Here is a 25,457-nt window from a genome sequence, read left to right on the forward strand (position 1 = left end):
GTGCACCCTGGATTTTTATTTTCTTTTTTAAATTTATTGAGTTTAGAGAGAAAGAAAAGGAAAGAGAGAGAGAGACAGGAACATCAATCTGCTCCTGTATGTTGCCTGACTGAGGATTGGACCGGCCACCTCTGTGCCCTGGGACTATGCTCTAACCCAGGAGTCCCCAAACTTTTTACACAGGGGGCCAGTTCACTGTCCCTCAGACCATTGGAGGGCCGGACTATAAAAAAAACTATGAACAAATCCCTATGCACACTGCACATATCTTATTTTAAAGTAAAAAAAAACGGGAATAAATACAATATTTAAAGAACAAGTAAATTTAAATCAGCAAACTGACCAGTATTTCAATGGGAACTATGGGCCTGCTTTTGCCTAATGAGATGGTCAATGTCCGGTTCCATATTTGTCACTGCTAGCCGTAACAAGTAATATGACTCGCTTCCGGAGCCGTGAGGTGTGCGTCTCACATCACCGGAAGTAGTACTGTACGTGAGCGACCACCAATGAAAGGTGCCCCTTCCGGAAGTGCGGCAGGGGCAGGATAAATGGCTTTGGGGCCGCATGCAGCCCGTGGGCTGTAGTTTGGGGACCCCTGCTCTAACCAAACAAGCTATCTAGGTTTTTGGTTTTTTAATTTATTAATGCATCACACAGCTTTTCAAAAGGTTGAGAGTTGACTGTCAGAACTGAAATGTATGAGGCATGTCTTTCCCAACAGGCCACCAGCATTTTTCATGCTTGAGTGCAGCTCGTTTTGTAGCTTCTGAACATTTTCATTATTTTCACATCTCCTTTCCAAGCTCTTCTACCTGAAGTCTAGTCACCCACAGCTGATGGTGAAAATCGTCATAATTGGACTGGATTTGGGTATATGCTTGTTTTCTACCCAGGCCTCTGGTGGTGAAGCCTGTGCTGTAAAACCTCAGCTTGTGCTGTGCGATGGACAAGAATGGGATGATGGCGTCCGAATGAATGGCCATCTCGGCGTCTGCATGTCGCCAACAAGAAATGATGCCTTGGCCCTTTTCCTTCCCCTGCCAGCTGGTCTGTGTTCACCACCGTGGGCACAGGGATGACTAAGTAGGCTGTTGGCACGCAAAGTGGTGGCTCTATGGATTTCCTGAAGGATCCAGAAGACAGTGGCCCCAGGTCTCAAGCCAGCAGGCCCACTGATTTTCAACCTGGTGTCCAATGGGTGGAAGTTTGTTTCCTTTGTAGGGTGACTATGACATGGCGTTGCTTGAATTTTTTTTTATATATAAATAAATTTTTATTAATTTTAATGGGGTGACATCAACAAATCAGGGTACATATATTCAAAGAAAACATGTCCAGGTTATCTTGTCATTCAATTATGTTGCATACCCAGCACCCAAAGTCAGATTGTCCTCTGTCACCTTCAATCTAGTTTTCTTTGTGTCCCTCCCCCTCCTCCTCCCCCCCATTACCACCACACTCTTGTCCATGTCTCTTGGTCTTGTTTTTATGTCCCTCCAATGTATGGAATCATTGTTATCAAGATCCCACCATTTTGTTGTAAATGATCCGATGTCATCATTTCTTATGGCTGAGTAGTATACCATAGTGTATATGTGCCACATCTTCTTTATCCAGTCTTTTTTTTTTTTTTACACTGATTAAGGCCTTTAAGCAAACTCTTGGCCATTACAGCAAGAATCCATAAAAGTTGCCTGACCTGTGGTGGTGCAGTGGTTAAAGCATTGATTTGGAATGCTGAGGTTGCCGGTTCGAGACCCTGGGCTTGCCTGGTCAAGGCACATATGGGAGTTGATGCTTCCTGCTCCTCCCCACTTTCTATCTCTCCTCTCTGAAAATTGAATAAATAAAATCTTTAAAAAATTAAAAAAATTAAAAAATTAAAAAAAAAAAAGAATCCATAAAAGAGTAGTGTCCTTAACATGTTCACCAAGTCCAAGTTGGCACCAACACCATTCCAAATCCCTGCAAATGCAACACAACCCCAGTTCAGTCCGTTAGGAGCTGTCACAAGGAGCAGGAGTCCAGGAAAAGTCCACATCCAGGAAAAGTCCGCAGGGCACTGGAATTGTCACAATTCTATACTTTGTAGCTCACGTCCAAGTCTCAATGACCGCTGCTTCTAGCTGGTAATGATTCAGGTAGACTGGAAAAGCCATCTGCAGCATGTGTGGAGATGGAGCTTCTGTTCTCCTCTGCCTGGAGAGATGAGACCAGGTAGCTTTTCCCTGGAGCTCTGCGTTGCTTGAATTCTTAAGTGAAAGCATTCAACTTCTTTTGAATGGGTGGCCAGTCAAAGGGGTAAATCAAAACCTGTGGATTCCTCAGTTGTGTGATTTTAGGTGTACATTTATTTTCCATCCAATCTTCTGATGAAGCCTGTGCCATTTCTTTGAGACATCTGCTAAAGTAGAGTCTTCCATGTGGTGAGTGCTTCACCTGTCATTGCTGATGAAGGACCCCTTCTCAGACCCATCAGTAGCCTTCAGCCAGAGGCATAGTCCTTGCCACACAGCTTCCTCAGAACCTCTCAAAAGCTTGAGATACTCAACTTGCCAGTTCATTTCCAACAGAATCCTGTCACAACTCACTGCCGATAGAAATTGTAACAACCAGGCCCTGGCCGGTTGGCTCAGCGGTAGAGCGTCGGCCTGGCGTGCGGGGGACCCGGGTTCGATTCCCGGCCAGGGCACATAGGAGAAGCGCCCATTTGCTTCTCCACCCCTCCCCCCTCCTTCCTCTCTGTCTCTCTCTTCCCCTCCCGCAGCCAAGGCTCCATTGGAGCAAAGATGGCCCGGACGCTGGGGATGGCTCCTTGGCCTCTGCCCCAGGCGCTAAAGTGGCTCTGGTCGCAGCAGAGCGACGCCCCGGAGGGGCAGAGCATTGCCCCCTGGTGGGCAGAGCGTAGCCCCTGGTGGGCATGCCGGGTGGATCCCGGTCGGGCGCATGTGGGAGTCTGTCTGACTGTTTCTCCCCGTTTCCAGCTTCAGAAAAATACAAAAAAAAAAAAAAAAGGAAAGAAATTGTAACAACCAGCCAGAACAGCTCGTTGGGGGCTCTTCATGCTCCACTTGCCGCCAGTTGGCGAGTTCTCTGCCCGGTAATCCAAAATCTCTGGCACTTCCTAAAAGCACTACTGGTACCAACTGCGTTAGGTTGAGTTTCCTGGAAGACACCAGAATGAAGATGTATGTGCAGGAAGTTCACTGGGGGGTGCAGCAAACAGGGTGGACAAAGGGAGGAGCTGAACTTGGGCTCAGGTACCACGGAGACCCTCGGTTGGTTCTACAGGCAGCCCGAGCGAGCGGGGACGGGCCTTCGGAGTTGTTTGCATGGTCCATCACTGGCTAACGGCCAGCCTTTGTCTCTAAGGGAGAGCCATGAACTTGGCTGAGGCACGTGTCCAGCTGAAAGCAGTGCCCGGGAAGAGACTCGGCCATCACGCCCAGCAGCCGGCTAACCAGGGCCTCCGAGGGGCTGAAAACAGACGTAGGTGGCAATCCACAGTGTCTGCTACAACGCAGCAGGTGTGGAGATACAGCAGCACACGCAGCTCTTCTCTGCCTGTGAACGGGGGACTCAAAGGCGTCACTTGTGGGCGACATGAGACAATACTTGAAGTTGGAGAGGAAACAAACTTTGCAGATGTGCCAGGCTAGAGTGTCCCTGGAGGTTCAAGGAACTGCAGGGAGGCCAGATCGTTTGGTGCAAGTGAGGAAAAGGGAGTGGACACTGTTGAGCTCAGAGAAATTGGGGGCGTGAGGAAGGAAGCAGGTTGGCTTTTGAAGGCCATTCTAAGGGTTTCAGCGTTTACTCTGAAATGTAAAGCCGTAGGCAAGTTTGAAGCAGAGGAGTAATGTGACATGATTTATAAATAATGAAATGATTGCCCTGGCTGGGTATTGAGAACAGACTGGAGGAGATACAGGAATGAAAGCCTAGCCTGACCAGTGGTGGCGCAGTGGATAAATTGTCGACCAGGAATGCTGAGGTCACAGTTCAAGACCCTGAGCTTGCCCGGTCAAGGCACAGATGAGAAACTACTACTATGAGTTGATGCTTCCTGCTCACCCCCCCTTCTGTCTAAAATCAATAAAATCTTTTTTTTTTTTTAAATAGAATTAGCCCTGGCCAGTTGGCTCAGAGGTAGAGAGCATAGGCCCTGTGTGTGGATGTCCCAGGTTTGATTCCCAGCCAGGGCACACAGGAGAGGCGCCCATCTGTTTCTCTACCCTTCCACCTCTCCTTCCTCTCTGTCTCTCTCTTCCCCTCCTGCAGCCAAGGCTCCATTGGAGCAAAGTTGACCCGGGCACTGAGGATGGCTCCATGGCCTTTGCCTCAGGTGCTAGAATGGTTCCGGCCACAATGGAGCAACGCCCCAGATGGACAGAGCATCGCCCCCTGGTGGGGATGCCAGGTTGATCCCAGTTGGGCACATGTGGGAGTCTGTCTGACTGCCTCCTTGCTTCTAACTTCGGAAAAATACAAATGAATGAATGAATGAATGAATGAATGAATGAATGAATAAAATAGAATGAAAGCCTAGCAGGAGGAGGCTTTGCAATCCTTCATGCCAAAGATGAGGGAGTGCTAACAGTGAAGGTGATGAGAAGCTCCTGGGTTCTGCGTGTGACTTGAAGGGTAGAGCTCAATGCAGTCATGAATTGAAAGTGAGACTGGTCATCCAACTGGGTGTTTTCCTCTGGCCACCTAACAGCTGCACAGGGACAGATGTTGATAGGCTGAGGGGGGAATATAGCTTAGATTGGCACTCAGCCAAGCCAAGGAGCAAGACCCCAGTGGGGCAGGGAGCTGAGCATACACTCCAGGGACAACTCATCCCGTGTCACTGCTGATTCTTCTATTATCTCAGCTGTGTGTCGAGGTGTCTTTAAAAATTATATCAAGCTTATAAATTTTGCAGAGATGGAGACTGACTTCCATCCACAGTAGAACACAAGAGCCGTAAACTTGCTGACATAGGGGTAGCAGGAGGCATAGTCCCTACAGGTGCCTTAGGCTGTCCAGTTCAACCTGCACTGTTCTTCCAAGAGGCTCCCTGTCCCTTTATTGCCATTACTGTCCTTACAAGGAACCCAACCCTGTCACTTCAGATGCCCTCTGTCTACCTTCCATACGAGGGCTCACAGAGACGGTTTTGTGACTCCTTGTTTTAAATTTAATATTTATTTATTTATTTATTTATTTATTTTATTTATTCATTTTTAGAGAAGAAAGGGAGAGGGAGAGAGAGAGAGAGAGACAGAGAGAGACAGAGAGAGAGAGAGAGGAGAGAGAGACAGGGGGGAGGAGCTGGAAGCATCAACTCCCATATGTGCCTCGACCAGGCAAGCCCAGGGTTTCGAACCGGCGACCTCAGCATTTCCAGGTCGATGCTTTATCCACTGCGCCACCACAGGTCAGGCAAATTTAATAATAATAGCTAGTAGTTGTATATTTCTTGTCTCTAAAAAATATGTATTTTCATTTTATTTTACCTGCATATATTCTGTGAATGGAATAATTTGTCGTTAGACTTACGGACATGTCTTGAATCCTAGTTTTATCACGTATTGCCTCAAAGTAGCAGATTCCTCCTTTCGTGGTTTCATGGTCTGTGTGCATAGATGTGTGTATATATGATACAGACTCTCCTGTCAAACTCCCTGCATACCTGAACTGGAAACTTCACGTGGGGATGTCAGGATTCAGGAGTGTTTCAGATACGTGTGGACCATCATAAAGTGTGGCTAGAGTAGGAGGCAGTGGTTTTTCCTGAACTGCATTTTGTTGAACATTTCAGACAGACGTGTCTGGGCTACAACACATTTCCCCAGGGCTCCTCTCTAAAGCCCAGACTTGTTTCTCCAAAGCCACCGGACCAATACAAAACAACCAATGCAAAATAGTCCACGCGGAGAAGTCAGTACTGTCACTGCGTCCCTTCTGAAGTTTACATCCAATCATGGCTTCTGACATGTTCAAACACCATCCAGAGATCTGCTTATACTTTGAAAACCCTCCACAGTTAAAAGGCTTTGGTGATGTTCTGACTAAAGGAAACAGGTGAGAATCACAACCTTGCAGGTTCTGATTGCATTTAAATAATTGCTGGGCTCCCAAGCCCTGAGCTGGGGGAAGGGAAACATTGAGTGCCTGCTTTCAAAAAGTAGAGAATTGGGTTTTTGAGGAAAAGGCTTACTTTTATGGTGTTCTGTGAGGGGCAATACGTGGACACATGCCTGCCTACACACATATTCATGTTCCTGCCTGAGCTAAATGCACATACAAAACATTTAAAATGCAAAAAAACAAAGAAACAAAAAACAACCGGTAAGGAATTTTTGCAAATACAACTGCCCTAGGAGAAAGAGACTATTACTCTTCTTTACAGATAAGCAAATTGAGGTTCAAAATGTTAAATGACCATCCCAAGATCACTCAGCTCCAATGTGGGAGTCCAGCCGTCAGTCAACTCCTGTTCACCCGCCTGGAAGTTGGTGCTTCCACCTTGGCCGGGTGGCACAATGCCTTCCCCCAGCTCCACACTGCAGAACAAACACCACCTTCCCCTCCACATTGTTGCGGGTTTCTCTCATCAAGATCCCTGCTGGGGGGATAATTTGTGTCAGCTGCTACCTATTAAGGGCGCCAATGAATGCTTTTAACTCAAGTTCCTGAGAGAGAAAGAGAGAGAGAGAGAGAGAGAGAGAGAGAGAGAGAGACTCCACCAGAATAAAAGCCAGAAGGGGAGGCATTGGGCGGTGGGTTCAGCCTGTCCCTTCTCTAAGGAGGGGGAGTAACTGAAATGTGGGGATGGGGTTTGTCATAAGGGTATTGCTTTGCAAGACCATGAGTTGAGGTGTGGAAGGGGTTCTAGACTTGAGCTGCCCTGGCACCAAAAGGTAAGTCAGCGGGGTTTCCCAAGAACAAGCCCTTCCAGCCAGAGACCGGGCTGGTGAGCACAGGACATCACATGAGTGTGATGCGGTGGCCAGGGGTGGGCGCTCATCTCCGGTTCCTTGGGCAATGGCTTGGCACCAGGGCAGTACGTGAGGGTTGTTTAACTCTGTGGTGGGAAGAGCACATTCTGATCACATCTGGGTTCAGGTATTAGCTCCATGGTCCTGGGGGAGCTACTGGATGTCTCTGCTGCTCCGTTTTCCCCTCTGGGCAACGGGGACCTTAATACTTACCTTGCAGAGTGACTGTGGTTATGAAATAAGGTCATGTGAAAGGACAGCCCTCGTGGCTGGCCCTCGATGGCTGGCTGCGGTGACTACTATCACCAATATCGAGCCTTGGGCGTCAGGCAGGTGCTCATCTGAGCAAGTAGCCTGGCCTGAGCCCCAGCTTTGTCCCTGTCCCCATCCTGTCCTTTAGAAGGTAAGTGCTGTGGGAAGGAAAGCTCGGCAGGTGTTGGGGATGCTTGCCAGACCCATGAGATGTTGGGCTTCCTGGCAGCAGCCACCGTTGGAGTGGAAGCGGCGCCAGACAGGGCCCAGCTGGCTGTGCTACCTGGGGGAGAGTCAGTTCACCTCTCTGGGTCTCCATTGTCCCAGCTGTCACCTGGGGTAACGATAAGCCGTCCTCAGTTTCCTCATTGCAGGATTGGGTAAGAATGCCTGTCCTACCTCTGTGGTGGGAGGACCTCACGCCTCCCCCGGGGATGGGGGTGGCCTGCAGAAAGGACCAGGAGGCAAGGAAGGCCTTTGCAAGCCTTGCCCCAGAGGGACCCGGAGCGCTGACCTCTGCCCCCTGACGCCTGTGTTGCTGGTGTTTTTAGGTTCCCAGGTGGACTGAATCTCACTTCCTTGAGGCCTCTGAGCGCAAGGCCATGGCTCAGAAGAGCCCCACGGACAATGGCCTCAGCCTCCCCTACAGGGACCTGGCCTCGGAGGTGACCAGACGCAGGCTCACCATGACTACCAGGTACTCAGAGCTGGGGTGTGTGGGGGGGTGCCTGAAGCTGCGGGAGACGCTGCTTCAAATGTAAATATATGCAAATGGATATATTTGCCTCTGGCAGCGAGGAAGCAAATTTTGTGAATGAGAAACTGCTTTGTCACCCACTATGTGGAAACCATCCTTTCACACGTGGTCCCTCCAGCAGTGACAATACTGCTGCTGGGATGAATTTCAGATCTATGGCTCTTAATTGGGGTGGGGGGGATTACTTTGATAATCAGATGGGAGTTATGGTGTACTCTCTTAGTATAAAAAGGCATGACTTAGGCAAGCTGGGGACAGCACAGACTCCCTGATGCTCACCCCATTCCCAGCGAGGTGATAAGCTCCCTGCAGGCAAGGACTGTTTCGTCCCCACCACAAGCCTGGTGTCCAGAACTGTGCTCCTGGGGCTCTGAGAAAGAAGATACCTCACAGCTCTCTGGCCCAAAAAGGAGGGTGGTGTGCCTGCTGCTGAAGGGGGGGGGGGGGGAGCTAAGACACTGGTTAAAGTTGAATTTTAGATAAACAACAACAGCAACGAAAATATATTTGGCGAAAGTACACCTGTGCCCTATATGGGATGCGCTTCTAGTTGTTTCTCTACCATGCCCATTTCTCTGGCAGCCATATTGTCATTTCCTAACCTGGCGAGCCTGTGTTGGTCACTGAGGAGGTCCTCCTCTCTCTGATCAGAAGACATCCGAGTATAAAGGTATATAAAGAACACAGGACTCCCGCTAATGTTAAAACGGAGCTCTATGGAAACTCATGTTCATCACAAGGTCCTGTGTGGAAGCAGAGACTAGACTTCCCCATGGGAGGGCAGGGGCTGGAGGAGGTAGGTGGGGCTTCTTGACTCACAGCAAGTGCCTGCAGGTTACCCGTGGCGGTCACATGGATTTACGGGTGATATCATCTAGTTCTAACGAAGGTCCAAGTGGCCTAACGAATTTCTGCCAAGAAACCAGGGTTGAAATAATATTAAGAAAGCAGATACGAGTAAAGAACAAAAATTCACAGGGCGGACCCTTCTGAATCGTCAGGTTCAGTATACGCTTAAAAATAATGACTTTATTAAAAACCTGGTAAGTGAGAGAAAAAAATGTAAAAAGTGTTGACTTTGAAAATATGGGCCTCTGTGTTGTTCACAATGCTTCTTGACCTTCGAGTTTACTGGAGATATTAGTGAACTGATGGATGACATACAATTTCTTAGTTAACATGGACTTGGGTTGTTGGAAACCTTTACTGATCAGGGTATGTGGCAAGTTTAACACGGGTGGCTCAGGTTGTCTCCAGGGACTGTGGTCACTGTAACATCCACACAAGGAAGGAGAGGCTCCCCAATTCCGGGGCCTCTCCTAGCTCACACATGCCCCCCCCCCCCCATCACCCCACAGTCCCTGAGCAACGCTGGGCGTCAGCAGCTCCGGCGCTGAGCTTGTGGTTGGGAGGTTTGAGTCTGCATTCTAGTTCTTCTGCCTTTTACTGGCCACAGGACCAGAGTAAATGGCTCTCGGCCTCAGCTTCCTGGGCTGAAGAGCTTCTTGTGAGATGTGGCTGAGAACCAGCCTGGTGTTCATTTCTAGTTCATGTCCCTGGAACATAGCAGGTGGCCGGGCCGGGCAGGGGAGAGCTGTTTAAATCTGTGTCTAGCACTGGACGGGCTACTCCTCCTTCCTTGGAGGTAGGATGGGGGTGGGGGGGCCAGGCAGATAGGACAGGTGTAGTGCCTGTAGGGCTGGAGGGGCTGAGAAAAGCTGAAATGTCAGTGAAACCCTGGGACTGAGTTTGCCCTGGGTGGCTGGGCCCTGGGGCGCTGGCTGGTAGGGGTGGACCCCAGGGCCATCTGTCCCACCTACCCTGAGACAGCCACGCTCCCTCTGAGAAACACTGACTCACAGGAAGTGTCAGAGCACGTTTCCACCAGGGGACCGTGCTATCAGCATCTGTAGACAGGTCAGAAAGGGTGTCTTCCCAGATGGGAAATGGTCCTCTTCAGTGGTGGGGGTCTGGACGGTTCTCTTTGTCTTCTTTTTAAAAATCCTGTCGTTGTTTACATTGCATTCATGGTGCCTTTTCTCCCAGAGAAGAGACGTTTCCCGGGAGACCTGACGAAGCCAGGGAGATGCTGTCCCATTTGGATTTGGATCAAGTCTCTCCCCTTGGCGTGGCCGACCCCTCAGTCCCCCCAGCCCCGCCTCCCTCTCCAGCTGAGGACCCTAGTGTCTCCTAAGGCACACAAGTGTCAGTCACTTTGAGATGAACTTGGCAGTAAAACTCCGGAAAACCGTTTCCGGGAAGCCCTTGGGTTGTCTGTTTTTGAAGACCGTTTTGGGAAGACCTTTGTTCTTGCTTTCCTGTTTTTCTTCTCCTCACCCCCTGCTGCCCACCGTCAACCTCACAAATGCCCTTGACGTCATCTCTGGTCCTTCGAGTCCAGTCTCTGATGTGTGTATGTATTTATCTTTAATTTCTGGCCCACTATAGAACACATAGGGTAATCAGCTGAGTTTGAATTAAAAAAAAAAAAAGATACTAGTCAGGCCTCCACGTTTATTACTAGATGCAGATGATGAGAAGCCCAGGCTTCTGTGACCACGAAGCTCTGAGCTCTGGAGAACCCGGAGGTATTGGGGGTTTTCAGAACTCAGCCTGAGACCCGACAGTTTTATGCCCTGTTACAGCCTAACCGAGTGGCTCCCTGTCTCCCGTGCTGGGGCTAGGCGGGTGGCCTTTCACTTTTGTGGACAGTATTTCTAACGTTCGCGTCAAGGGGAGTTAAGCCAAGTTCAGACTGCGAAAGGAGAGAACTGTCACCTGAATGACAGCTGACTGCAGAGACCACGCTGGGGAGAAACAGAGGGCTCAGACCCCGAACTCGGGCTCCCATAGATCCCCAAAGCACCTCTTGGGACTCCCACGGCCCTCTGGACAGTTCAGAAGGGTCAAAATGTGACCATTCAAATTCATGATTGGGAAATGTCCTCGGGTGACACCTTTTGTTCCATTTGCTTCTACAGAGAGTCTTCAAAGGGGTTCTCTTGTCCGGCCTGCCCTTAAATGCGCTCAGGTGCTCTGGCCTGCACAGCTGGTGGCCGTGGTGTTGGTATGGAAGGCAGGTGCTTCCCCGCGGTCTGCTGCAACAACATGGGTCACGGGGGGGGGGGTACATGTGGGGCCTCTGACATTGCCAGCTGAGCGTCTGACATTGACATGACGTCATCTCAGTCATAGGAAGGAACAGCCTGCATTGTCCAATGGTGTAGCCAGTTAGCCACAGGTGATCATTTAAGTTTCATTTAAAATAAAATAAAATAGGAAACTCAGTTCCTCAGTCACACTAGCCACATGTCAAGTGCCCAGCAGTAACTCGTGACTCGTGGCTCCCATGTCGGAGGGTGCCAATATAATAAAACGTGACTCTCATTACAGAAAGCACTACTAGAGAGCCAGCTGGGACAGAGGCTGAGTGACTTGTCCAAGGTGACACAGCCAGGGAAGGACAGACCCTGGGAGCGGGAAGGGTGAGCAGGACAAACAGATGAACTGTTGTGGTATATAGCTTTATCTCCCGCTGTTTCTGAGCAAGTTTCAGGATGGTTGTTTTCTTCCCCGCTCATTTGTTCAATAACTATTCTTCAGGACCTACTGTGTGAGCAGGGCACGGTTCCAGGGACGTATCACTGTACAGAACAATCCATACCTGACCGCAGGAGTTTACATTTCAATGTGGGAACGTGTACACAGTGGAAACAGTGAATTATATGTTAGGAAATAATAGAAGGAAAAGAAGTTTTAAAATAAAAGACAGGGAAGACTTGGCCAGCTGGCTCAGCATCTGGCTTGTGGAAGTCCCAGGTTTGATTCCCGGTCAGGGCACACAGGAGAAGCACTCATCTGCTTCTCCACCCTTCTCCCTCTCCTTCTTCTCTGTCTCATTCTTCCCCTCCCACAGCCAAGGTTCCATTGGAGCAAAGTTGGCCCAGGCTCTGACGATGGCTCCATGGCCTCCGCCTCAGGCGCTAGAATGGCTCTGGTTGCAACGAAGCAACAACCCAGATGGGTGGAGCATCGCCCCCTGGTGGGCATGCTGGGTGGATCCCGGCTAGGTACATGCGGAAGTCTGTCTACCGCCCCCCACTTCTCCCTTTGGAAAAATACAAAAAAATAATAAGAGAGGGAGAAGAAGGTCAGACGTGGTAGGTAGAGGATGCAGCAATTCAGTTGTGATTTTTAAATAGTGTGGTCTGGGTCCGGCCCCTTAGGACGTTGACGCATGAGGAAGGACTTGGGAACAGAGATGATGTCAGGGACAGAAGGATGAGTCAGTGCATAGCCCAGAAGACTGAAGCGTGCCTGGTTGTCCCAAGGACCGTAGGAGGTCTGCAGGGTTGGCTGGAGTGCAAGGAATTGGGGGACACTGGGAGAAGACACGTCACAGTGGTGGGGGGAGGAGGCAGATTCACGTGGACGAGATGGGATGCGGTGGAGGGTTTGCAGAGAAGGAGAGGCGTGGTCTGGCTTGTGTGTCAGGGGGTCACTCTGGCTGCCCGGGGGAGCAGAGGCCACAGGGTGGGCAGGCGGTTGGAGTAATCCAGGAGAAAGACCACGGGGGGTGTGGACAAGGAGCAGCTCGAGCAGGGGCGGGGGGTTGGGGAGTGGTGAGGCTGGAGAAAGGCAACTCCAGAAAAAAAGAAAGAGCTTAGATTCCAGAGAGTTCCTGACAGGCCCCTGTGTGCCAGAAAGTGTGGAGCACGAGAAAGCGGAGGTGACGTTTACTGGTTCTGGGGAAAGCACCTATCGGTGACAGAGTCCCCAGGGAAGTAAGCCTGCAGCAGCAGAAAGACAGAAGGTGCCTGGGAGGTATCAGGGAGAAAGGGCCTGAGCACCTGGATTTCCTGTGGCGCAGGTGAGCTCCTGAAAGGTCCCTGCATCCCTGGTGGGACACAGAACAGTCGAGGAAAGAGCCGCACGGCTGGTGGGCTGGCCGTCAGACTGGGGAGGACACCGCAGTTGGAACAGGACATGAAGGTGCGGATGCCAGCAGCCAACGCCGGGGCCTGGGCTGATGACTGAAGCCAGGCATGATGGGTAACTCTGCCTGGATCTCCCCCCACCCAACCTCGCTTAGCTCAACCACAGAGGCCACGTGGGAGAGGACGGGGAAGAGGAGAACTCTGAATGGACTGAAAAAGCTACTGGAACAGAGTTCAAGCTGAATGGACAAGAGGAAGCACTCTGGCCATTCGGTCTGATTGCATGTGAGCCTCCAGCTAGAAATTAAGTTCAGTTATTGCAAAATCATGCTCTGAGGTTTGCTCCCCTGAGGTTGTGGTTTATGGAATCCATGCCCATGACAGCAAGTAAGAACCAGTGTAGAGTGATGGAGAAGAGGATGTGGGCTCAGGAGAGGGGAGAGGCTGGTTCCAGAAGGACCCAGAGCACTGGGAGATGGGGCTGGGAATCTGTGCGTTCCACTGTGTGCCAGGTGTCTCTCTCTCTCACACACACACACACCACACACCACACACCTGGAGCACCCTGCCATCACTGCTCCCAACACAAAGGAATTCTTGGATGGTTGGAATCTGCACTCTTCCCTTATGCAAAATATCCCACACTCTCCAAGGAGAATGGTGTGCACAATCATTTTATTGCACGGGCAAAGGTGGAATACCCACCCGGACTCACAGGAAGCGTGAGAAGCCACTAGAGTCAGTGCCTCTTACGTGAGTTCAGAGCTGGCCGCAGGGCCTTTCCTCTCCCGGCAGAAGGACTGCTGCTCCCTGCGGCTGGAGCTAACCGTGCAGCGGGCACATGCCTGCCCCTGCCCGCCAGCCTGTTGCCCCCTCCTCCACCAAACATCTTATCCTTTCCAGCCAGTGAAAGCCATTTATGAAAAGCCCTGTGGTTTTCATGAAGAAACGACTACATATTAGAGCTTTTGCCCCAAATTGCCAGAAAACTTACACTATTTTGGCTAGACAGCCCTTGAAAAGCTGACCAAAGAAAAGCATATCTATTGTGAAACTACAGGCCCAGGCTGCCATCCCTACAGAGTCAGACACGTGATGACACACGCCCCCTGGAGTAGCAAGCGCAAGCTTGGGACGCAGAGGAAAGCTGTGTGGGCTCTGTCTGGCTGCCCGCTATCCCCTCGGGAGCCCCTGATGTCCCCTCCTCCTGCCGTTTCTGACAGCGTGGCTCTGTCACATCTTGGAGAGCCTGATGTCGTAGGTGACCATGTTGAAGTTGTCCCAGGCGAAGAGCTTCTTCTCCAGCGGGTTGTAGTCGATCATGCTGCTGTACTTGTACCGGTTCTTGAACGGGATGGCCAGGGCCTTGCTGCTGCCCGTGCCCGTGTCGTACGCGAAGTTGACCGTGGCCTCAGGCGACGAGTAGCTGCTGACGGTGTACAGGGTGCCACAGATGACAAAGGCGTTGGCCACCGACTGCTTCCGAATGTTCGTCTCCCAGGTTTGTTCACGCTCCAGACTCTCCAGGTGCAGCCTGGAGAGGACAATGGCCCCCTTGGCCTCCTCGGTGCTGTAGATGACCCAGAGGCCAGCCTCGTCCACTGCCAGGTCGATGTCGGTGTAGCCGCCCCAGGAGTACGGGAACTGTCCGTGGTAGCCCGCTCCGGGGAGCTCCTTCTCGGCCTTCACTGTCTCGGAGCTCAGCTCATACCGGATCAGCGTTCTGGACTCGGCCCCCTGGAAGTAGAGGCTCCCCCCGTAGACCACGGCACCTGTGCTTTCCAGCGGCCGGGGCAACACGTGGACCTTGGACGGGTAGCCCTGGGTGAACTGGCTGAGGAGGCTGTACTCAAACACCTGGCGGACGGCCGTGCCCACCGTGTCCACCCTCCACGTGGTCTCCCGGGTGTAGGGGTAGACGGGCTTGGGGTCTCGCATCCACACGCCGTACTTGCCCGTGATGGTCTCAGCTGTTCTCAGAGTGATGGGCTCTCCCACCCACGTGAGTTCTCCACACCCTGGGGAGGGAAAAACACACCCAACAAAATCACTCACGCGCTGTCTCTCCACGATGTGGAGCTGGCAGGAGCCAGGGACCCAGAGATGGACTGTCTGGGCTTAAATCCTGGCTTTGCCATCTGCTGCTGCCTGTGTGACTTTCAATAAGTCACTTTGCTCTCTGAACCTCAGTTTTCTTATTTGTAAGGAGGATAATCAGTGTTTGGGGTAGGATAGTAGGGCTGTTGTAAGTATGCAGTGTAATAAGATATGTTAAGTGCTTGGTTAGAGTAAATGGCCAACAAATGTTAGGTGATCATATGTGTGATCGTAATTGACCCTTGACAGATATTCGACTTACATTGGCTGGGGTCTCCTGCATGTTCATGATAGTATTCTTTATAACTTTCATATATAATTTATCTCATTATTTAAAAAAATAATTAGACAAAAATCAAGTCATTATAACAATCTCTATAAAACAGTGTTTCAAGCCCTAATTGAACCATGTCTCAGGCATCATTTTTTGGGGGGGGTGACAGAGACAGAGAGAGGGACAGATAGGGACAGACAGACAGGAAGAGAAAGAGATGAGAAGTATCAATTCTTCATTGAGGCACCTTAGTTGTTCATTGATTGCTTTCTCATATGTGCCTTGACTGGGGGGCTACAGCAGACTGAGTGACCTTGGGCTCAAGCCAGAGACCTCAGGGTTTCGAACCTGGGTCCTCCAGTCCCAGTCCAATGCTCTGTCCACTGCGCCACCACCTGGTCAGGCTCAGGCATTATTGTAATACAATAAAACCTGAATATAATTTTAAACATGTAAGAAAAAGGCGGTTTGTTTTTTTTTAAAAAGCAAACAATTTAGCTTTAGCAGAGTCACAACAGATTTCTCCACTTTCACAGAATTTCCTTATAGCAGGTGAAAACTTCCTTGAGAAGGTGCTCAGACCTCAGGGAGTCCTACTATGACTATTTCCAAATGCCCCCTCCCCCGGCTAGCAATAACTGTCGATAACAGTGAGAGTCATGATTTCTGAAAACCACAGCCTATGTCGTAACGTCACACCCTCAGGAGACCTTGGAGGGGACACCTATATTCTTCCTAAGTACCCAAAATTCAAAAAAGATGCCATTAGTAACAGCCTGTGTGCTCAGAGGGCGCATGGGGTCTACCTGGCCCTAAAATGAAGATCGGAGGGGGCCGCTGAAAAATGTCATTGTTCAGGTGTAATCAAGGCAATGTGACAATCACGTGGGTGAGACAGACACATCTCTTATCTTCCCCGACTGCAGTCCATCCCAGCCCAGCGCACTATCCCAAGTGTGGGTCACGAGACACAGGGCTTTCCTGGGGACAGGCCGCTGTCCTGCTGCTGACCCTGGAGAGGCCGCAGACACAGGACCAGATGCAGCTCAAGACCCCATGGGCACAAAAGAAAACATGTCTAACTCCATACCAGTGTCCCCCTCTTCGCTCCCAGGGTTGCCAGGCACACTCTCCTGCAAAATTCGGGAAGCAGGCACCTCAGTTAATTCGGACTTCAGTTCCTGGAAGCCCGTGTTCTCCAGAGTCCATCCAGGATCTGTAATAAAAGAAAGAGACAATATTGTACCGTGAGGAGGGCTGGCCCGACAGCCAGGTTGAGGATGGCATTCCAATAGGCTTCCGAAGAGATGATGAAGTTTGAGAACTGTTTGGAGACAGTGAATGGGTGGTGGGGGGAGATAAAACAACACTGGACTTGGCTGACGGCTGTCAGAGATGGGAGGTGGGTCCGCTGGGGTGCCAGGCATTCTCTCCACTTCAGTGCATGTTGGAAAAATCCCATAATGAAAAGCTCACAAATAATAAATTGCATAGCAATGTGCTAGGTAGGCATAGAATAGGGTATTCAAAATAAGATCAGGGCAGCTTGCACACCATTAAAATAACTCCCACTTGAAGGTCTGATTTCTGAGTAGGGATGATATATGATTCAGGGATAATTAGGAAGGTCCCCTCAGCTTTTTCTGGGGTACCTGGAATTCAATGACAGTTTCCTGAATGATTTGGGGCTTTTATTTTTATTTTGCTGTAAGGCAAATGTTCTTATAATAATAAGCACATTAAGCTTTACATGCTCAGTTAAAACATTCTGTCAGATCTTTGTCTGAGACCAGCTTTGGACAAGAAACAGAGTGCAGGATTCTTACAGGAACTTAAGGGAGGGTTAGAGCCACAGAGAAGAGAAGAGGTGTGGTGACGTGGTTGGACACTGTCACCATGCTCTGCCACATGTCGCTGCTTTGGCTTTGGGTTATGGTCATCCGGGGGTCGTTGAGTACAAGGAGAAAGCAGCAGCCACAAGAAGCAGGCTTAGCTGCTTTAAAATGTAAGTTTGTGACCTGACCTGTGGTGGTGCAGTGGATAAAGCACGTGGTGCTGGGGGTGGCATTTGGGGGTGGGCGGGCAGCTGGACCACTCCATCCCTTCCCTTTCAAGATCTGCAGTGCTCCCACCCCTGTCTTTGGCTGTGGCCACTGTTCCACTGGCCTTCATGGGAGTGTGACTGCCTGGGGATGTCCCCCAGTCTAGAGTGGGCTGGCGAGCAGGTACGCCAAAATGCAGAGCCAACTGAGGGAAGCCTCGGTTCGTGAAAGCGGCTAGGATTGTCCTATAACTGAGTGACCTACTGAGAGAAAAGCAGAGACATACACCTACAAATTAGTGAGAAGAAACTTGAGAAAATAAATGTCCTCTTTAGACACAGAGGAAATAAAGTGGGGGGAAATCACCCCCACCCCCAGAAATAGGTATTTCCACAGGTGACTTCCTTGGAGATAGCTAAAATACTGGCACTAAATACGGACATGCGGCTTCTTTATAAAAAGAGATGATAGGTATTTGTTAATCACCTTTCCACATTTCAAAGCAGTTTCACATAAATTATTCCACCTAGTGTCTTCACAAGTTTTAGAGGAATACAGAGATAGAAAAGTGCTTTCAGATTGTATTTCGCGCCTAATTTAATTGCTGCTGAGCGCCTCCTGGGAGCCAGGTATGAGGCTAGGTGCTTGCTCTTGTGACCTCTATTCCACACAACAATCCTGAAAGTGAACATCCTTCTCTTCGTTTTGCAAATGTGTAAGCTGAGGCTCAGAGGGGTTAAGCAACTTGCTCAAGGTCACACAGCTGGTTAAGTGGAGGGTCTAGGACTTGAATGCATGTCTGCCACGGCCACAGAGGTGGTGAACCTTTCCACCCTGTGGGGGGAGGTGTGTCAATTGTAAACACATTACCTCTCAGGGCTGAATGCACCTTCTATACGTGCTCTGGGAAAAGCAAGGCATTTCTCCTTTGCAGTGAGTGCCATGTTAGGCTTTCTCAGTAGAGGGCGCTGTGGGGACACAGTGGGGAGGCAGGTCTGCCGTCTTCTGCAGAGCCTGAGTTGGCCTCCTGAGTGTGAGGACCCTGGTGGAGCACAGTAAGTCTTGCCTGGCCACAGCCTTTCCACAGCCCTCTCGACAGGGAACCCAGAGTCCCTGCCTGGGTACCCTCCTGGCTCAGCACGGCTCCTGCTGCTTGTCCCTGACACCACTGCCTCCCCCACTCAACAGGTGGCTGGTCTCTTCACCTGCCACTGGGGGGTGGCCTTTGCAGCTCTGGACCAGCTCTCTACCATCTGATGGGCTGAACCCGCCATCCTACTCGGGTCCCACCCCCTTCAAGGTGTCCTTCCTCAGCCCGAGGTGCCAAGTTGAGTTCACTTACATCTCATTACTCTTTTATCATTGTTAATAATTCATTACATTCAACGTCCCCAACCTAACCTGCTATGTGGACCCAGAATGGTACCTGAGGCTACACGGAACCTTAAAGATATTGCTGTCTCTTTCCCCCTCCATCACTCCACCTCTCCCTCCCTCTCTCTCTGTCCCTCCCCTCCCTCCCTCACACCCTCCTCTTTCTACCACACTTTAAGGGAGCCCCACCTCATGTGCCTTTGAAGTAAACAAGAACTGCGGTGAAACCTCCTGCAGGGAGCAGCCTCCAGGATGACTGCAGGCCAGCTCTCTGTGGGCAGGTGGCTGGCTGCACTGTGCGCCCCTTGGCTCCTTCTGGGTCGTGTCAGCCACAGCACCTGGCAGCGAGCGAGCGGCCAGATTCCCAGAGCTGAGCCGTCTGGCTGGCCTGAGCACCAAGGCTTGGGGGAGAGGGGGCAAGTCCTCAAGGTCCAAAGGCCCAAAGGCAGGGAAGCAGTTGGGCAAAGGGACCTGGACCAGGCCAGAAGTTGTAGCTTTCTAGCTCAGTCCTGCCATGGGCCTGCTGTGTGACCTTGGGCCCATTATGTAACCTCTCTGAGCCTTGGTCTACTTAGCTCAAAATATAAATAAAATGGTCCTTGATATAAACGTGTCAAAATAAACATTTCTTGGGAATGTTTCAAAATCATAACTCATTTGGAATGTGTATGTGTGTGTGTGTGGGGGGAGAAGTTATTAAAAATACTAAGGACTATATTGTATCAGACTATTAAACATTTTTAGGGCTTTGTTCGTGTCTATTACAAAATTCTGAAAATCTTCTGCATATTCTCCCCCATCTCCCATACCTCTGCTTTATAGAAACTTTCTAGAGAGCTTACCCCAGAAACAAAATTTATATCAACTTGCCTGTATATACAAGGGGTGTCCTCGGGTTATAATAGCCTCAACATACAACCTTTCGAGTTTACAATGCTCACTCCTATAAAAACTTTTAAAAATTGAGACATGAGTATTTCAACTTACTCATTTTTTGTCATTTTTTTTCTGTTACTACAGTACAATATATTTATATCCTTTCTTTTTTCTGTGGCTTACTTGTGTTTTTATGTTCTAGATTATGATTTTACAACTATGTTAGGATAATAGGTAAGTGACTTAGGCTAGGGTGTGTTTCGACTTACACCAAAATTTGGGTTATGTCACTGTCTCAGGAACGGAACTGTGTCATAGCCCGAGGACCCCCTGCATACACAAGGGAAGTGACCCTGTAATGATTTTTATAGTTATTTCCTACCACTGCCTGAAAAGTGAGGTGAGTGTTGTATAAATGCAGAGCGTGAAGAAGAATTAGGTGCCCACATGGTGGCAGCTTGCCCCGAGTACTCTGGGAAAGTGAAGGTTAGCTGGCAGACTATGGTCCTGGGTGCTGTTCCAACACCCACATTCTCTAGAATCCGTGTGTGTGACAGAATCATATTTTAAAGCAATGGAGGAGCTCAAGCAAAAGACACCCTTTGTATCTATGAGCCATTTTCTGAGAGGCTGTTCTGTGCTGGCGACCCCCCACCCATGACTTAACCTGCATGAGAACCCCATGAGGGGCTGCCAGCTGCAGGCAAGGAGCCTGAACCCGCAGTGCCTGTGTTGAACACCTGCGGTGTCCCCCCCTGCACATCCTGCCCATCTTTTCCCTGCTGTTGCTGTGGCCACCTGCCTGGAGCAGGTGTCACCTGCTGGAACCTGCCCCCAGCTCCTCCTCCCCAGCTACTCTGACGTTCCCCAAGCTCCAGCCTGGTGCCCACATCTGTGTGTATAGCCAATGGGATGACCCTCTGCCATCGGTTCTGGTGCATGTCCCCTTCCTCTGCTGCATTCTGCACCGTGAGCCTTGCCGCCCACTGAGGTGACAGCTGGAGAACCCCCCCCACCCTGGTAGCTCTCCTCCCTTCTCTGTCTCATTCACCCCTGTCCCCGCTTCTCCCTGGGGTGTGGCCCCATATAAACCACAAGCGCTCACCCTGGCTATGTCCCTGGGAGTGCTGGTCCAAAGTGGAGAGGCACAGTGACCGGACAGGGGGCTTCCCTGGTGATGTAAATAAGCGGCTCTCCTTTACCTTTTGGTCATCTCTGTTTTCCCACTTTGGGCTTACTTAAAAGGTTCGCAGACGTGTCACTATAAAACTGGCATTACAAAGTCAGGTATTACTGCAACTTATACACACACGTGTAAGTAAGCAACTCCTGCGATTCTAAAGAGCTGTGGTCTCTCTGACAATTACGTGGCGAAGAAAGTGGGGAGACCATTTGGATTACAGGTGGGGTAAGAAAAAGTCCACCTTGTCAGGCCTCTCCTCTGTTCCCCCAGCCCCAGCCCGAGGCCTCAGCTCCTACCCCCTCCCCCGCACCTCGGCTATGGTCACTGCTGCATAAGACACCCCGCCCTCCAACCCCAGCCTCCCAGGTACCCCTGCATCCTCACATCTAGGACCTCGAAGCAGATCTTTTGTTCCAAGCATATCTCTCCCTGACATTTCCATGGGACTTTTCTATCTTTTACCATTATGGTTCTATAAACCAGAGGCCACCTCAGGGTCCTGAAGGGTCCCAGACCCTCACTCAGGTGGAGGGCTCAAATTCTAGTCCTGGCTCTGCCACCAGCTGGCTGGGTGACCACAGACCTGCTGAGTGACCTCTCAGGGGGCCTCGGTTTCCACATCGGCCCCCTCGCCTGTGCCAAGGTAACCTCCTGCTCATGGAAAGCCCACGTGTGGAGTTCATCATAGTGGCTGTGGTCCTTATTTCAGGACCAGAGCAGCTGCAGAGGGCAAAATAAAATACAGAACAGGAGACCACATCCCATCCGTTCCCAAAGACTTGTTAATGACTATGCACCCTAAAACAGACATCACTTCTGTTCTCACACATACACACACTCACACACTTATTCGTACACACTCACACGTTTCTGTTGAGAATGTAACCTCCTTCGATTAACTGTCTAAAATAATTCCTGCCTCATGAAACTTCCATGAAGAACGATTCCTTCATTTGGCCTCCAAGACTCACGTCCACCGGGTCGCAGGTCTACCCGGGTCAGCTCTGCAACCGGGGCGCCCTGGGCAGCTGCACACCTCACTTTCCTTCGTTGTAAACGATACAACTGGATCTCTTCCAACTCTGGCCCTGAAGGGTTAGAGGGTTAGAGGGACCCTTGCCAGCTCAGCGGTTTAATTTGGGCCCCACAGAGATGATTGTTCCCCGTGGGAATGTTCGGGGCCATGCTGTGGATAAGAAACAACACGCAGACGTTGAGTGACTTCCCACAGTGACACCCAGGCACGGACTCTTGCTGTTTCCTAAGCCGAGCTTGCCTTTCATGTAGAAAGCCTGTTTAGGAAATATTTTTTCTGTTATTTTATTTTGAAGATGTCTAAATCTATGGAAAAGTTGAAAGAAGGGTCTACAACTCCTGTTCACTTCAATTCACCAATTGTTTCTACTCTGCCGCAGCCGGTTCACCGGTCTCCCTCTCGCTCTCTATTTCCAGTCCTTGCTGAACCACCTGAAAGCTAACGGCAGGCCTCCTGACACCTCCTAACCTCAATGCCATGACTCACCGAGAAACCGAACATTAACCGGATAGCACCATCCTAGCAGCAGCTAGGGTTTCCTCCATGGTCCCAAACCTGCCCCCTGTAGCTGCGCTCCCCGAGACGCCGGGCCAATCCGGTCATCACTGCATTTGGTCGCCAGGTCTCCCCAGTCTCCTTCAATGTGGAACAAGCCCCCCTCTCCCCACCCTTTTTTCCACCCTTGACGTTAACATCTTTGAACAGCCCAGACTAACTCTGCTTGCTTGCGGCCTCCCGATTGGACAATGTCTTCAACAGTGAACATTTGGGGGGCACAATTTCTCAAACATTGACACAGAACTGCCTTCCTCCCCCACTGTGGGGGACAGTGTGCCTCTCCCCAGCATGTGCTCACCCCCTTCGGGGGCCAGGATGGACACAGGAGTGTCTCAGTTAGCAAAAGCCACCCCAAGGAGTAGCCTGGTGACTTCAAAGCAGGGGTTCTCTGATTGGACAAAGTTCAGGAAAACTTCTAAAACAACCTATTGAGGGAACTGACAAAGGGTTATTAACTCCTCTATTTTGCTAAGGAAGGACATTTAAAAATAAAAAATAAACATTAAAAAAAACCTAGCACCTATCATCATATCCTAAATCTCTTACCATTTCATAAATAGAGATCATGTTCATCCCAAAAGGTAGGAATCAGACTCTCTGAACAAAGGTTCACAAAAGGGTAGTTTTCTAAAAGGGATGGTTGGCACTTTCTCCTGATCACGAACAGGTGCGTGTCACCTGGTCCCAGCCGCTCTCATTCTGCTGTGGGCTGTGACGACTTTGTCATGGGGTAGGCACAAAATTCGAAACCACCAGGAGTTAAGTTACCGGTAACATGTGAAGGCGATCGCTCTGCGCCCCTCACTTCTCTGCCCTGGGCTGACATGCATGGGGTCTCCAGAAGAAGGAGAGGGTGAGGAGGGCGCACCTGGGCCACCTGCAACGATGTCATGTCACCTCCTTACCTTCCCTGGGGCCCAGTGGCACAGCCTGAGAGGTGCGGCGGGCTGGGGGACACTGGCCACGCCTCAGCCTCTCCAGCTCCTGGCTGCTGCTCTCCAGCCGCTGGGCTAGGTCCGCGTTCTCTGCCCTGAGGCGCTGCCTCTCTTCCTCCAGCACCGCCTTGTCCCGGAGAAGGTTGTTGTAGGCTGTCTCCAGCTCCCTGGCCTGGGTTTCCAGCTGCTCCTGCTCTCTGGTCAGGGGGCCCAGCCGGCTCTGCGGCCCCTCCAGAGTCTCGGCGGGCCCGGCCCCCTGGGTCAAGGCCAGCCTTCGGAGCAGGCCCTCCAGGGAGCCCAGTCGGGCCTTGAGGTCCTCCAGGTCTGAGTGCTGGGCGCTGCTGTCTCTCTGCAGGTCCTGGATGGCTGACATGGCCTGGCCCTGCTCAGGGCAGCTGGACTCATTGGGGCTGGCCACGCTGAAGGTGTACTGGCACCGGCCACTCCGGTCATTGGCCTTGCGCAGCTGGGCTGTCCTGGCCCCCACACCCCATAGCAGACAGGCCAGGAGCAGCAGCCGGACAGCTGGCATTGTGGGCCCCGCTGCAGTGCTGTGCACAGAAGTCCTGGGCAGGCACAGAGGCTGGGCGAGGCAACCTCTGGTGCCCGGGTGGGTGGCCCTGCCGGTCCATATATACTGGGGAGCCAGTCCTGCAGGAAGAGGGTGGCCACGTGAGCTGGGTGGGGCCATGCCCAGGAGGGCTGTTTTCATGCTGCCGGGCGAGACTCTTGGGCCTTCCAGAAGTCTGTTTTGAATTTCTTTTTTTACGAAAAGCACATCCCACTTTACGCATCCCGCAACACCATCATATTCCTCCGTCCCCACCCTGTTCTGCACACACGCCCGCACACGTGCCTGCCTCCTCCTGCACGACTGCTTGTGTGGTGATTTCAGCGAGGGTTTATTTCCAGCACGTTTCCATGGATGCTACAGACTGTATTGGGAACCTGTTCTGTGTCAGGCCCTGTGCCAGAAACCGGGGACACAGACATGCCTGGGACAGAGTCCCTCTGTCCCTGTAGCAGTGACACGGACCACAGCCAGAATGGATACACAGAGGGAGAGCCACCAGGCTTCAGGGAGCAGCAGAGGCAGAATTCTTCCCTTGTCCCTGCCTTTACACCTGTGAGTGTACCTCAGGGAGAACTTTCAAATGCTACTCCTGCATCGCAGGTCCCAACGTCAATGTTAGTCTCTACTGTATGTGTGTGTGTATGTGTGTGTGTGTGTGTGTGTGTGCGCGCGCGCGCACATTTGCACATGCATGTAGGGTATGCAAGGGCCGCAAACCTCACTGGTGAAGTCTGTGGAACCTGTCTCAGGGAGATGTTTCAAAATGTATAAAATACATAGGGTTGCCAAGAAAACACACAGTATTGAAATACTATTATTGAAATATTTTTTAAAACTTGAAATGTACCTGTCCTTTAATAGCACATTACAAAGCAGGCCTGGCAGGGAGGGGTCTAATTTTCAGGGAGTTTTGTGTGTACATGCTATCACATGGTATCTGCTACAACAGTAACAAAATGTAAAGTGTCTGTGAGTTCATGGGTTGTAACCAAGTCACAGATGATGCTTGGACGTTAGATTTATGGCTATACTTACAATGCAATGAAATGTTAAATCTGGTCCTGGCCGGTTGGCTCAGTGGTAGAGCGTCGGCCTGGCGTGCGGGAGTCCCGGGTTCGATTCCTGGCCAGGGCACACAGGAGAGGCACCCATCTGCTTCTCCACCCCTCCCCCTCTCCTTCCTCTCTGTCTCTCTCTTCTCCTCCCGCAGCCAAGGCTCCATTGGAGCAAAGTTTGCCCGGGCGCTGAGGATGGCTCTGTGGCCTCTGCCTCAGGTGCTAGAATGGCTCTGATTGTGGCAGAGCAACGCCCCAGATGGGCAGAGCATCGCCCCCTGGTGGGCATGCTGGGTGGATCCCGGTCAGGCGCATGCGGGAGTCTGACTCCCTCCCCGTTTCCAACTTAAGAAAAAGAAAAAGAAAAAGGAAAAAAAAAATTAAAAAAAAAAAAAGAAATGTTAAATCTAAATTTTAGTTAGAAGATGGTGACAATAATGGTGTATCTTTTTCCATCCTAATTTATGGGCTTGCTGAGTCCTAGGTTAATAATCCCTGCTTTAGCCCTGGCCAGATAGCTC

The 25,457-nt window shown here is 50.8% G+C and overlaps 2 protein-coding genes across 2 annotated transcripts; one reads left to right on the top strand and one right to left on the bottom strand.

The window, feature by feature from the left end:
* Positions 1 to 7,840: 7,840 nt before the first annotated feature.
* MYOCOS (myocilin opposite strand) lies at positions 7,841 to 10,189 on the top strand. The gene is made up of 2 exons (XM_066371517.1): positions 7,841 to 7,935; positions 10,042 to 10,189. Exons 1-2 carry the CDS (start codon positions 7,841 to 7,843, stop codon positions 10,187 to 10,189), a joined length of 243 nt encoding a protein of 80 aa, XP_066227614.1.
* Positions 10,190 to 13,602: 3,413 nt separating this feature from the next.
* On the bottom strand, positions 13,603 to 23,895 carry MYOC (myocilin). Its single transcript, XM_066371514.1, has 3 exons — positions 23,278 to 23,895; positions 16,394 to 16,519; positions 13,603 to 14,950 (listed from the first exon to the last, which is right to left on the bottom strand). Exons 1-3 carry the CDS (start codon positions 23,837 to 23,839, stop codon positions 14,166 to 14,168), a joined length of 1,473 nt encoding a protein of 490 aa, XP_066227611.1. The 5' UTR covers positions 23,840 to 23,895; the 3' UTR covers positions 13,603 to 14,165.
* Between the last annotated feature and the right edge of the window lie 1,562 nt (positions 23,896 to 25,457).

Source organism: Saccopteryx leptura, chromosome 2, assembly GCF_036850995.1.
Source record: "Saccopteryx leptura isolate mSacLep1 chromosome 2, mSacLep1_pri_phased_curated, whole genome shotgun sequence".
NCBI lineage: Eukaryota > Metazoa > Chordata > Mammalia > Chiroptera > Emballonuridae > Saccopteryx > Saccopteryx leptura.